Raw genomic sequence first — 14,470 nt, forward strand, 5'->3', positions numbered from 1 at the left:
TTTTGAAGGGAATTAATCTATTTGGAGATCAACATCACACAGGCACGCTGCTGTAGATCCATGCAGCGCCTGACCTCGATACCGCGCTCCGGGGAGCTCTCCTGGATTGTGCATGCTTATGTAAAGCACAGGCTTCCTCCTCTGAAACACAGCCACGCTAAAGCAGGGTGGTGCCCCCCAAAGCCAGTTTTTCCAGCTGTTTTCTTGGAAAACAAACTCGTCTGGAGTTCCTGGGTTCCTGTCCAAAATCCTCGTCCTATAAAACCGTACTGTTGTTGGTGCGCAGAGCGGGCCCACAGCGGCGGTCACACTCCCGTTCAGCAGAAGTTCAGCTGCCCCGACGTCGCGTAGTAGCCAGAGGCGTCTGTGGAGAACCTCTGGGAGAGCCGAACCGCGTCCAGCTGCACCTCGCCGAAGTAAAAGTGCTCGAAGAGCTGTAGGAGAGGAGAAAAAATGTTTCGGTAGCTCTGAGAGAAACGCAGCCTGCAGCTGCTCCACCGACCGCTTCCACGAGCTGCTCCTGCAGAAAGCCCCTACTCGCAGACTTACCTTTAACAAAACTGCTCTTAAAGGTTTCCACCCCTAGGGACTGCATTTAGCCTTTAACGCGATCGACGTACGAAACAAACTCCTCTTTTTGAGCAGCAGCTGCTCAGCCCTTCCCCGCGGCGAGCCCGGTTCGCCTGTTCACCGTCCCAAAGGCCGCCAACCTGGGGCACGCCGCGGTCGCAGAGCGAGGCCGGGATGGTTTTTCCCCCGATCCAGGCCACGAGACGAGCGGCTTAGGGTGACGGCTCAGCCCTAATTCAAAGTAGCAGGCTGGAGGGGGAAGGATCGCTCCATGCCAGCACTGACCCCCTCTGCTCAACAAATCCTCCTTTGTTCGGCAGGGGCTTGAGCGCAAATTAAGGAAAGCGAGCCGGTGCTCGGGCCCGATGGCGTGCCTCTGCTGATAATCCCATCTACGGGGCCAAGCAGAAAAATGGCATCTGAGTTTCTCACAGGGAAGTTCAGCAGCATTACTGGAAAGGCATCGACGTGAAGTGCTCTTCCGCTTCCAGTAAGACTCAGGAAATGGCTCTAGCTGGGAGCATCCGTCCTGCCTCAGGAATAGCTTTTGTCTCCCTAGGAGCAGAGAGGATAATTTCCAAATCGTTTAAGGTGAGGGCTACAAACAATAATGGTTAGCAAAAGCCAACACATTAATTAAATTATGGCCCCTGGTGCCAGCGGTGCATCAGTTCCTACCTACTGATCACAAACCCAGAGCACAAGCACCTGGAGGACGCGGGTTTCTCGGTGCCCGAGGGTTCGGCCATGGCCCAGGAGGGGTGGCTGCTGGAAAGAAGTTATTCCCAGGGGAGCATCTCCACCAGGGAGCGGAGGAAAAGAGGAGCCACGACTGCCACCATGCAAACTCCATTTGATACGATTAAAGATTTATACAATTAAAGATTAATTACGTTCCCAAAAGCCTGCGTGCTTCTTGTTAGAGGACTTGGGATAAAATGCCTCGTTAATAAGAGATGGTAGGGAGGAGGCTGGTCTCCCCTCTCTTCTCCTCTGTGCAGGGCTGAGAAAGAAAGACGGCTTCCCCGCGGTCAGCCAGGGAGACAAACCTTCCCCCTGCTCCCCTCGCCTCCGGCACGTCGGCTGGGAAAGGCCAGCACCGAGTCCCCGACGGCACCGCCCGGGTCACGGCCTCTCCATTTGCACACTGCTGAGAGCGAAGCAGAGCCCTCGGAGCACTTTGCAGTCCCTTGGCTTCTTTTTTTTTTCAAATCCACCACCTCTCATGTGTCCAAGCGTGTGTGTGTTTCCCGGTGAGAACACTGCTAGGACTATTGATTTTTGGTAATGTAGCTGTACTTTCTGAGAGTAAACATGCTCCAAGATTTAAAGGACAGCCACAGCCTTTTTTTTTTTTTTTTTTCCCCTCTGCTCTCGTTTCGAGCCAGCTTCTCGCTCATGCTTCTCTGCTCCCTTAGGCAACCGGACACTGTGCGTGAGGATCAGCCCAAGATCCACCTTGGGCAATCGGGAAAGAGGCCCTCGAACGTCATCCTCGGAGCCTCCAGCGCCTTCCCAACAAGCAGCCATCCCACATTCGTCCCCCGGGAGCTTGGGAAGAGATTTCCAAGGGCTGAGCCTCTGCTTTTGACTTCCACTTCTATTTATCCTGGGGAGAAGCCAAGCAGAGCCGAGAAAGATATTTATATCTCCCACCACGGAAACGCTCTGGTTTCGGAGGAGGCCGATGAGATGCCTCCTGGATGAGCATTTCTGCCTTTTTTTTTTTCCCCTTTCCCCCTGGAAAAGGAGATAAATGGAGGTTGTCAAAATTCACGCACAGGCTGGTGAACCCAAGGCACCTGGTCCCTGTCTCATGGTGCCAGGGCTCGCCTCCCCCAAAAAGGCTGCAGAGGAGGAGGAGGAGGAGGAGGAGGCACGGATCCAGAGGGAGCAGCCCGGAGGAAGGCAGTGGGGAGGAAAATCCCCACCACTTTGGGCTGCCGAGGAGCTGCGTCACTTGGCTGGAGCGGGACGTGAGGCTCAGCAACGGCGCTGTGATTCTGTAAATCCAGAGACACCGAGGGATTTACGTCCTCGCTGCCTGAGGAATAAATAAGAGGGCAGGGGCTGGGGATTTTTTAATACCGCAAATGAAAACGAAGCCGAGGGAGGTAAAGGTACACACAAACCACAACATCCTTATCGAAGTCAGAGCAGGAGATCAGAACTGTGCACTGCCTGGCCTGGATTCTGCCGCTACCGTCAGGATTATTGATCAGTTTTAAAGCCTTACGTTGTCCACAGCAGTCAGCCAAAAACGAGCCATCCTGAGCCCTGCCAGACACGGATGCAAGCAGCCGTGGGGGAATATGGGCAGCAGGACCGCTTAGAGAGGCCAAGCAGCCCCGTGGCCGTGCGAGACTTCTCCATCTCACGAGGGATGGCACACTGGAATAAACAGAGGGTTGTGTAACGCGGGATGAGGGGCGCTGCAGATGAGCAGAGAACAATCGCCCTCCCAAACGCGCTGGGCTACAGCACAACTGCAGTGCCCACACCAGCGACGGCGGGGAAGGCGCCAAGCCTTGTGCACGCTGCCGTGTTACGGAGCTGGAACCGGCAAACGGGACCGGGAGAGGGGAAGCTCCTGGTGGGAGAAGACACAGAGGGGTTTAAAAGCAAAGCAAAGCAAGGAGACAACCCCCAGGGTCGGCACGGCCAGTCTGGCTGCATGGATTTATGCTAAAAGCCTCTGCTGACCGCCCCAGAGGTCTCCAGGAGGCTGCTGCTCCTTCTCCCCCGTCCTGAGAAATGCATCAAAACCCTTCCTGTCTGCAACCCGAACCAAAGCTACCCCAGACTACAACAGACAGCCCCAAACCAAACGCCCTGCTGGCCCCCGGGAGATGAAACCCAACTGGGCAACGCGTCGAGAGCTGGGAAGTTTGTTCAATTAATGGATTCTTTCCCGTTCTATTTTCACTTTCAAAATATCTTTTCTGAAGCAGTTTGGTGCCAAAAGAGAAATATCTGATTCCTGTATTATTCACTCCGGACACCGCTATGCCAACGATTAGCTGCCAGAGGTTTAATTACGCCTGGAAGCTCGCCAGCAGTAATGCACAAGGCGGCGGGTGGAAAAGGCAGGTGGGCAGGCACTAATCCTGGCAAAATCAGGGAGCGCTTCCTTGCCACAGCTTTTTAAAGGGCCGCTGGCCAAGCACCCCGATTCCTCAGCTAGTGGACGGGTGTTACGGGGCAAAGACATGGCGCAGAGCCGCGAGGAGAGGGTGGGCAGGAGGGCTGGGACGGGCAGAGCACTGCCACGGGGGGCGAGCAGATCGCTGGTTTTGTTCTGCGAGAGTGCAGCTGGCTCTGGAGGGTCTCCCCATCCCCGGCACAGAGCCTAATCCTTCCCCTGGCTTTGGCTTTCAGCCTGTTGCAGGTTTTAAGAGGTGGCAGCAGAGGCCCTTTCACCTCTTTTCCCTTACAGAGAATAAATCGTCCAGCCTTCAGGAGGGAGACGTGCTGGTCATAAAAACCCCCACAGCCCATCTTTTGGGAGCGCAGCTGATCAGCGCTACAGCCACAGCACTAACTCCTTTATCATTTGCATTCAGCTTGTGGCCTCGAGTCATTTACATTCTCATGCTCTGCAGCGAACCACCGAGACCTGGGATTGCAGACAAGCGAGCACCTTGGGTTAGCACGAGCCCAGGATGGGATGCAAGTCAGCAGCGTCTCCTCTGTGACACGGGAGCAGCCCTCCCGATTAAATCACCCGTGCCATCCCTTGGACAGCAGTCATAGCCTAAACAAATTCTCTCTGAAGAAGCACAGCTAATTTCAGAGCGAGAAGCACGTCCACAGTTCAGGGAGAACGATCCTAGGCGTGTGTGATGGGAGGTTTCTTTTCTGCGCTTTGATTTTCCCCAGACAGAGCAAATGCCACCTAAATGCCACAAAGCCTCGGGTAGGTAAGCAAATGCCACCCCGCAGGTGTTGTGCATATCCTTTACGAAGCAATCACACGGTGACCAGCTCAGAAAGGACCCACAGAGGTCACTGGCGATTCACCTTCCAGGCCTGCCTTCCTCCAGGTAAAGCTGCCTGGGGCCGGGTGCAGGCCTTTTGTTCATCTTTCCCCCTCCAGGGTCTCCTCCTCGGGGCACAGCGTAGCGATGCTCCTGGCGTGCTGCAGAACCTTTGCTTCAGCTCAGGGCTTTGGGTCCTTTCCCCTCCCCGCTGCAAAATCCATGAAAATTCATGCGCTTGAGGAAATCAAACCCTAGTTGCTATGGTGAAAGGCATTCTGCAAACTAAGAAACAAATACAAGTGGGACATTTGGAGGTTACTGGATCCTTGCACATCTTTCAGACAAGAATAAAATGAAAAAAGCCCACACGCTAGCGCATTAAAGGCTCCGCTAACTTCCCAGCCCCAAACACGAGGGATTTACAGTACAACTTCTTTAAGGAAATTAATGATCAACCGCTGCATTTCTCCACAGAAGCCTTGTCCCCACGGCTCCTCGCACTCCCCATTACAGTACACGCAGCAACAGTTTTTAAGAGCCGGGCTTTGGCTTTGCTGCAGTGATGCCAGGAGGCTCGCGAGGCGTGCGGGAACGCCGGGACGAGGAGCTCCATCAATGTGACCTCCCGGTTCTGCTCACAAAGCCACCGAGAGGAGGAGCCGGGCCACGGAGCCAGTAAATTAATTCAGACAGACCCGGGAAATTATCTGGCAGAAGGGTCAGGGCACCTTTGGGATGAACTGCCTACTTTTACTAATCAATGTGTTCTTTCTTTCTTTTTTTTCCCCTGCACTAAATGTGCTGGGTCTCCATCTCTATTAAGGAGCCGCCGTAATTCAACCACTGCCAGCTTCAGGGAGAGAAAAATAAATGTCCTTTAAGATCAAAAAGGTGATGCTGCCTCAGCTGGCGGCGATCTCGGGGGAGCTCGGGGGTGGGAAGCGGAGGCACCCCCAGCCCAGCTCCACAGCGCCGTGAGGACGGGGCGAGGGGAGCCAGGAGCTTCCCCACCCTCCCGGCGAGCCCTCCCTCTTCCAGCACTCCCAGCGCCTGCGGACAGAGGTGCTGAGCACCTCCACAAAGAGAAGCTGCTCTCCTGTACTCGAAGGTCACGGTGAGGATCCGTGCATGGCAGCCTTTCGTTTCTGCTTTTGGTTCTTCTGGGAAACCTCGGCGAGGAAAGCACTGCCTCATTCCTGATACAGCGAGGCTGCACCACGGTCTCTTACTCGGTCTGTTCTCACCCCGGTGGATTTCTGTTTGGTATTTTTAACTCCAAACTTTCCAAACAGCCACCTCCGGGTGTGTGCTTGCTCCAGTTCTCAGCCCTGCGTTGGATATATGCTTTTAGCACCTCGCTGAGGATAACTGGGCAGTCTTGATCTCACCCAGCGTGGGATCTTCGGCCCTTTGATTTCATCTCTGCTTAAAAATACAATGGGAGGAGACTCTGTCTGCTTAAATTCACTAACAAATGCTGCACAGAAAAGGTAGCAGGGGCTTCAGAACACAGTCAGCGCTCCTCATCTGCAAGGGGAATTGGCAAGGGTGGCTCTGCACAGGGGCAGGTGTTACTTTCTTTAACCGCTTGTTGGGTTTAGGGTATTTTGAGTCTCTTTCCTTACTCAAAACTCGCTTACCTCTTGTTGGAACAGGGCAAAGGCTGCCCTCAGACTCCTCAGACCTCGAGTTAAGAATCATTCGAACCCAGTGAGGGTTTGGATGTTTTTCTTCCCACCGTAAGCCTTCCCTTCCTTCTGAAGCATAATGGAAAATTTTGGCCGGGCTGCGCCTCCACGTTTCTTTCCATTTTTATTTATTCGCCACAGCCTTAGCATTTTCGCAAAGGGAAATAAATAAAAGCAAGCGAGTAAATAATAAATAAAAGCCCGGAGGCGGCCAAGCCTCGTCTCCGGAGATGCACGCAGCTGCCCCAGCCGCCTTGGTGCCAGGGCTGTGCCGCTCGGCCAGCTGCGGCGCCGGGCACGCAGCCACCCTCGGGGACAGAGGAGGAGGAGGAAGCAACGCGGAGGGGCTGCCAAGCCCGATCTTCCTCGCACGGGGAAGGAGCTGCCCCCTCTCTCTGCTCGCCAGGGGATGTTTTGCTTTGCTCCCGAGCGGAGCGAGAGTTTGGGACGTGACTGGGATGCTCAGAGGAGCCCAGCAGCTGGCCACCCTAAAAGAAATAGGTACTGCTGCGTCTGAAGCGGTTCATAAAGCATCCCCCATTCCTCGGGACGAGGCAAGCACGAAGGCAGAGCGTCTGGCGCTTCCACGGGAGGCACAGATCACTCGTGCGCTTCCCTTGGGCTTTCTGCACCAGCTAGACCGAGCAGCCTTCTTCACGGATGTTCTTCAAGACAGAAGCAATTTTGACTCCCCAGCGCAACTCGTCCTACAGGATCTATTTTCTGAGCAGTGTGGGAAGGCACCGGCCCGCACAGCCAGTTATTAGCACAAATAGGAGTGGATGTTTAACTCCGCGGCACGGGTAGAACAAAGGATTATTAAATAAAATTCCGATTAGGGCTGCTGAAAGCAAAATACCAGCTGGAGCCTGGGGTAACGCAGGCACGCTACCAGCAAACATGTGCTGCCGGTGCATCTGCACACGCACACGCAGCAGCCGGCCGCTTAGATCCTGTGGCAGGAGCTAACGAAGCCGCTCTGCGGGAGGGCGACCTCCCCGACCGGAGGATAAATGCTGTGGGTACGAGGGGGCTGGGAGGGAGCTGGCGCATCCCTGCAAGGTCATGCTCGAACGCTGCTTCGGTGGCTGGGCTCCGCTGGTAAGCAGCCTGGAGCTATTTATGACTCACGTAATTAATTAATGCCAATGGGCGTTCTGCTGCAGGCACGTGGGAGGCCGAGGGGAAACACGAAGCGAGCAGGTTAGGTAGGAGACGCGGTGGAGGTGGGGGAGAAGGATGTCATTCCTCGCAGCAAGACACGCTCTGAAGCAATTACCAGCCGTCCAAACAGCCAGCAGCTCCTCTGGCTACCTCGGTACAGAATCAATTAGGAGTTTTCAGAATGCCTCGGCTCCTGTTTCAGAAGCATAAGGGACAGCCATCCGAGGAGAGGCAGCTGCATTTCTCCGCTGCTAAGCGCCACGCGCCGCGGGACCACGGAGCCCCCAGAGCCCCCAGCCCGCAGCACGATCCACAAGTGGCGTGGCCAGCAGAGGGAGCATCGTTAATGCCTTCCAAGTCGTAAAGGTTTTTGGACGAGGAGTGTTAAGGACGGAGGACGGCTGGGTTTTACGTCCCTCTCGAGTCCGAGGACAAATTTAACACGCACCAGGGAAAGGACAGGAGGGACAAAGCGAAATGTGGACACACACCTCGAAAGCTGAGTCCCTGCGGGTGCTTGGGGCTTCCAACGTGTGCCACCTTCCCTTTCTGGAGCCAGTTTTGGGGCACTAGGAGCTAACCGAACCTCACAGGTCACATTAAAACCCAGGGACCGCATCCGTGGCTTCCCTGCTTCAGTGTGCAGTGCTGCAGTCTCGCCCCGGGCGCGCAGCATGATGCTGAGTCATGACACTGCGCTCGCACAGACAATGAGAGCTTAACCCAGTTCTGTCCCTCTGCTTGTCCTCTGCGCAGGGGAAATCAATCAGCCCCACTCCCTGCCTTCATGTCTCCATCCAGCGCCTCGTGCATTACGCAGGAGAACTGCAAGCACAAATAAAACAGACCTTTTCTGTCCCCTGATGCCCCAAACTCCTCCCGAGCTGTCCGTCCCCCAACCAGCCTCTCTGATGTTGCTGCCAGTTTGTGGCCAGGACACCTAGTGGTCCCCAAATTTCATGCCTTGTCCCATCTCCCTCTTATCACAGCCACCTGCGACAAATCCCCTCACCCAACAGAGATGCAGATTTGCCTGCAAGCCAGTGCTGCTTTCCATTTTTGCTTCTCTGGGCTTGCCTTTTCTCTCTGGATACTTGCAGGGGCCAAGCACCGCAGCATCAGCCTGACGCTGCCATCTGGAAGAGCAGCAGAGGCTGCCTGCAGGCTCAGCCCAGGCTGCGGCGTGCTCCTCTCCAAGCAAATCAATAGGAGATTTTTAAAAAAAAAAAAGAGTATTCGAAATGGCAGTCGGTTTTAGCAGCATAAATACGAGCGAGTAGAACAAGAGCAACTAAGTGCTCCTTTCTGGTGGGCTGCAAATCGACACGAGCCCGAGTCTCCAGGGTAAAACACGAGCGGAGTAAACGACAACACGAACACCCACTTAGCATTCGTGCTACACACTCCTGATCTGAGCCTCACCAGCTTTGAGAACGCTTCTGTTAAATGCTGTAATGCTCCCAATTATGAGTGATCTAGATTGTTTATTTTCTAAACAGATCAACCCCCCCGGGAGATCCCATAAGCCTAAGACAAAAGCAGCCTCAAAGAGGTGTTTCAGCCTCTTTTGGCTGGACAATATCCACAGCTGGCTCCATTTCCCTCCTTGTTTCATACTGACCTTGAGGATATTTTGGCCATTAAACGACTCCCGTTCCTTGAAGGATGATTTACCAGCCGTGGTGTTGTTGCGCTCTTCAGCTGTGAAGGGAAAAGCCACCACCAGAATGAGCCTCAGATGGGAGAACTGTGTGTGCTGTACTTCACCCCCCACTCTTCTCCTCCCCAAAGTCAGCTGCCAGCTAATAAGCCCTCCTTGCCCGGTTCTTCGTGGAAAACACTTTGATTTTAAGGAGAACGAGGCTGAATAAGGCAGGAATTGGTGCCTCTGTCAGGGACACCTGCGTTACCTGGAGGAAAACCCTAAATCTTAGCTCCTGTGGGGTGATTCTGTAGGGCTGGTGGCTGAACCCAGCAGCACCCACACACACCTCTGCCTCCAGCTCTGGGAGCATCCCGGGGCACCACGTAGGTGTGGGGCGCACGCTCCTGCGGGGTGGGCAGGCAGCTGCACACAGAGACATCAGGAGCAGCAATCTGGGCCTGCCAAATGCCGGCATCTTAGATCCGTCTCCCCAGAGGATGCCTGGATTTTTATATAATCCCCGAGTACATGATCTGTTCTTTGCGAAGGACCTCTGCCTCCCTCTGCGAATATATTCAATATTTCTTTTTCATCTCCAGCATTAAGGCTGAAGTCCCACTCACACCTAATACGTTATTCAAATCCTGGGCTGAATATAAAGCAACTTGTGTGGCTGCCTGGGAGCGCTCTCCCCGCCGTGTCTGCATGCCTCGCACGCCTCGCGGGGTTGCTCAGCATAGAGACCAGCCGCTACTTACTGCCCCTGTGCCTCCCCCAGCAGAAAGCAGCATCAGCACTTTGGGCATAGGTTCTCACTGGTTTTCGAGGCTCAAATAATCTGTCTTTTTAGGGTTTCTGCTGGCAGAGCACGCTTATCTGACCTCGGCAGCAGCCAGCCCCAAAGTCTGCGCAGAAGGCTCTAACACAAACTCCCTGCTCTTATCGCTGTCCATGCAGAGCCTCCGAGGCAGTAACTGGAGAACGCTCAACGCTGCACGAAGCTCAGCATGCCAGAGAAAGCTAGGAAAAGCTCTCCTGCAATGTTGTTAAGGCTTGCGAGCTGCCCAGCAGTGCCGGAGCATGTGCGTGTCTGCACATGAGAAGAGGGCTGTAGCAGGCTGCCCCTCCCCGAAGGCAGTGCTGCTGAATAAAGCGCTGATACGAGCCGTGCTGCAGGCTGCTCGAGCAGACAACCTTTTGGCAGAGACGCCAGACACTCGCTACTCAGCAGCAGCTTGTATTCAGCCTCGTCTGAATCTGATTTAATGAGAAAGACACGGGAATCAGGTTCCTAAACGGGCAGGCGATCTTTAACTTGACCAAAAAGAAGCGCGTTTTCATCTTGTTTAAAGGTCAGCAGAGCACATCAAGTTGTTACTGAATTTCAGCTTAATGCTGGGGCTCAGAGAGCCCAAGACCTCACAAGGTACTTAAACTCATTCCTTTCTGGTCCAGAGCTTGTGAAGCGCTACTGGGCAGTAGCGATCTGGAAGCTAAGACAAAGGATCTTTGAAAAGATCCAGAAAGCACTCAAAGCATGCCTGCCTTCTCCAGCTGACTGTTTTTTCATTTTGTCTCAAGTTTTATTTGGCAACACCCCCCCCCCCCCAAAATCTCAGGTCTGAGATTAAGGGGGGAAAAAATCACAACATTCATAAACAATTAAAACATGAAAAGTGTAAAAGCCAACAGTTACTGACCAAAGCATTCCCCATGCAGCAGCACTACGTGAAATGCATTTACCAGCAAAGAAGCAGGATACCCACCACCTGGATCTTTCCTGAAGAGCGTGTTCATGACCGTGGCATGCAGTTTCACCCTATCCCACTCTTTAAGCATCAGGCCGGAGGCCACAAACCGCTCCACCAGTTGATCAGCGATCACCTGCAACCTGGGAAGGCAAAAAGAAAGAGAACAGAGCAACGTAAAGGAAGGAGAAGCTCCTGTGTTGGCAGCTTTTTGCTTCTCTGCCAGCGTGAAACGAAGCCTCTGCATGCACTCAGGAAAAGGGAGCAGGGGGAGCTAACAGAGCCACCGGGACTCAGTTCTCCTGCACAAAGTCCTGGCTGTTTGTGATGTGATCGGAACGTGAAGGACACATCTCCCTTGAACACAGCGGACTCTCCTTGCACGCGCTGACACTGACGGAGCCCTGGGGCTGCTCGGGCCCCGGGGGAGCTCTCGGTGCAGGGACTGGGACCTGTGCAGAGCACCAGGCTGGAGCTCGGACCCTGTCTGCCCCAGATAGCCAAGCTCCACTTCTGGAAGAGCCCAGACCGTGGTGACAGAAGGTGCAAACCCAGACAAGGCACCCTGGTGAACGCTGCGACCTCCAAACTCCTGAGCAAGCAGAACCAGGGGACTTGCTGCCACTGGCTGGACTTAGTGGGGAGGCAGAGCCCAGGGCTGCCGCCTCCTGCACGGCCCCTCGTGGGCTGCCAGCAGCCACGTGATAGTCCCTGGGCTCTCAAACGCCCGACTGCCATGGTTTTGTGCTGCTTTCTGGCTTTACATCACTGGTTTTTAAAATTAGCAATGACAAAGATTAAATGAATACCATTACGGACAATCCTAAAACAAATTAGCAGAGAATAGCTCAAGTGAAAATGGTGCTTTATTACATTATAAAGTTAATCAAGGAAATAAAACAAATTAGAATGAATTATAACGGAAATTATTTGCCATGTGGGAGGCATCAGAGCATGATCTCTCTCTCAGTCCGAGCCATTACATGTGCAGAAGGGCTTGCCAACCTCTAATGCTGTCTGCAGTTATGCAAACTAAGTCGGGCAAATCACATCTCCTGTTTTACAGCTTAAGCCGATCAGGATCACCCGAAGATCAGGAAGGAACTCCACCCCTCAGCCGCGCCAGGAGCTACGCAGAGCTAGCAGGACGCCTCGCATGAGATAGGAAGGCACGCAGCTCTCACAGGCTGCAGCAGAGCCGGAGCCAGCACGGCAAACCACGTGGCTGCCGCTCTCCCCCTGTATCGGCCCTGCAGCTGAGGAATTGCTTTCAGCCTGCTTTGCCCACTTCCCTGAGCAAAACCCAGCGGGTTTGAGCAGGCTAGAGGTGCGTGGAGCTGTTTGGCAGCGATCTGTCTAGCAGAGCAGAAAACAAAGCAGAGTTTTCTGAAGGGATTTCCGCTCATCCCTTCTCTTTTATCACCGTTCGTCCAACCCTGTGCTGCAGTCTCAGAGGAAGCAGAAGAAATGTTCAGTGCTCTCCATCAGCACAAAAGTATCTTCTTTTCCCTCTGCAAAGCTAAATGTTTGCTTCCCTTGCTAGAGAACTATATTAGGAGAGAAGTGCCAAATCCTTCAGCTGTGAGAGATGAATTAATTCACAGGTGAGGGCAGGACCAGCCTGGGCTGGGGATAAAAAATTTACAATCACGTGGCTCTCTGTGAGCCCGTTCCTATGCATAAGCAAAAAAGGTGTTGCAGAACACAAGTCTGGCAGCCTCCAGATGCCACCCAAAGCACAAGACCTGGGTTTGGCCAAAACCCCAGCTAACATCCTCCGTGAAGGAGGGAGGAGATGTTACCTCAGCAGCGAGCTGTTTCTCAGGGACTTCGTCGCTTCCAGTCCAGGCACGGTGGATTTGAAGATTTCATTTCTCCAAAATGGGAAAAGCAGCTCTGCCTCCCTATCAGCCTGCAACATCAGTCCCTAACCATCCCAGCTGTCCCCAGACGTGGGCAGACATCCCTGCCTCGCTTTGGGCCCTACTTAGGCTCTGCAGGAGCCACAGCCACAGCCTTATTTTCAGAAGCGCAAGCAGACTCGCAAGCACAGCTCCTCAGAGATGGTCCAGAACTTGGACACCCAGGAGAAAAGAGGTCCACAGCTCAGCTCTGACACTTCACGTGCTTTCTACAACAAACTGACTGAAGGGTATTTGGGTTATCCAGCGTCTGCCTCTGTCTCACCTTTCTGAGTGCTTCTTCCTCGTTTCTCCCTGTATTTCTCTTCTCTCTCCTGGCTGATGATTGTCCCGGTTCTCCACCCTCCCCGTCTGTTTTATCTCACCTCTTTCAGGGTAGGACAGACTTCAAAGCAGAAGAGTTGAGAAGAGGAAAAGACCACTTCAATTCCTACTGCCTCCCAGCAGTTGTTACGCTTTCATTTTCCCACCCGTTTTTTTATCCCACTTGCGATCTCTTACTTCAGCAGAGCCTCCAAAGCGTGGTTTTCCCCAGGGGGTCTTAAGCAGGGCCCTCCCCCCCCCCCCCGTCTTCTTTCCCTGGGGGAAAGGAGCTGCCAGAACACGTCCCTTCTTCCCTGAGCAGGTCCCTGCCGACAGCCTCCCTCCTCCCCTGCTAGCTCCTGCTGTCCTCTAGCAAGGGGGTCAGACACCAAAAGGGTAGCACTGCCAGAAGAAAAACGGCCATATCTCCAAAAGAGAAGGATAAAGCTCTTTTGGCTACTCCTCTGCCCCCTTCCCCACCCACCTCACAAGCTCCTGATGCTTGTAACAAGCTTCCTTACATTTCCCCCAGCTGCTGAGAAAGCATTAAGAGAAAAGATGGTGGTGCTGCACTTGTCAAAAACGAGCTGGAGGAAGGTTGTCCAGTCACCACCACGCCTGGAAAGGAGCGTGGAGCCTTCTGCTAAAGGCACCAGCACGCACTGACACCAACCAGGCTTCAAGATTCCTCCCCAGCAGCTCAGAATACAGATATTTCACACCCGGCGTGTGTTTCAGGCTAGATAGAGATACAAAAAAACAACTCCGTAACCAAGTCACACTTTTCTAGGGACCTTCTGGCGTAACTGGGTTTGGAGAATAATTAAATGCTGCAGAATAACTCAGGCTGCCCAGATTAACCCGGTTTGTGCGCTGGGAGCCAGGCAGCAGAGGCCAAGCTGTCCTGCCTTCTAAGTCACCTCACGAGTATCTCCTCGGCTGTCTGCTCACCGCCTGCGCCACGCCACCATTATTCACTCCAACAGACTGCTACGGAAACAAATAACATCTCTCGGCCGCACCACCAGCGACCGACCTGAAGAGCAAACACATCACTGCCTGAACCGGTTTGGGAAGCAAGAATGACTTCATCTTCCTGGCTGCTGGCCCCGGGGCTGCCAGCAGCACCCACCAACTTCAGACAGGGCAGGGACCCTCGGGCACACGGCTTCTGCTGCCCCGGCACTGCCCGCACGCTGAGGACGGGAAGAAAGGAGCGTGGGGGACTCACCTGTCCGAGCCGTCCTTCATGTGGACCTTTGCGTAGAGGACATCTGTCATGGCAGGGTCATCGTTCATGTACTCCACCCCGGCCACCTCCACAGCCAGGGGTCTGCCTCCGGTGATCTTGCTAGAATGGAAGAAGTCCCTTGTGTTAAAGAGCAAGACATCGCACCTGCTTTGGAAATACAATGCGTAGTACTCCTCACACACACACTAATATATATAT

General features: G+C 53.9%; 1 protein-coding gene across 3 annotated transcripts in view; it reads right to left on the bottom strand.

Moving 5' to 3' along the window:
* The window catches only part of ASCC1 (activating signal cointegrator 1 complex subunit 1), a 27,304-nt gene continuing 12,834 nt past the window's right edge, over positions 1-14,470 (bottom strand). The window contains exons 7-11 of one of the 3 annotated variants that reach the window (XR_014586761.1): positions 14,252-14,371; positions 10,814-10,938; positions 9,024-9,103; positions 7,894-8,227; positions 6,346-6,726 (exon numbers count right to left, since the gene is read on the bottom strand). Coding sequence is in view for 2 of the 3 variants with exons in the window: in XM_083844245.1 (XP_083700371.1) it covers positions 318-434; positions 9,024-9,103; positions 10,814-10,938; positions 14,252-14,371 (442 nt within the window). In the remaining variant the exon portion in view is untranslated. Of the gene's footprint in view, positions 435-6,345; positions 8,228-9,023; positions 9,104-10,813; positions 10,939-14,251; positions 14,372-14,470 lie in introns of those variants that run through there. The other 2 variants (XM_083844245.1, XM_083844246.1) reach the window with 2 other exon arrangements.

The sequence above is a fragment of the Anser anser genome (assembly GCF_964211835.1).
Source record: "Anser anser genome assembly, chromosome: 7".
In the NCBI taxonomy this organism is placed as follows: domain Eukaryota; kingdom Metazoa; phylum Chordata; class Aves; order Anseriformes; family Anatidae; genus Anser; species Anser anser.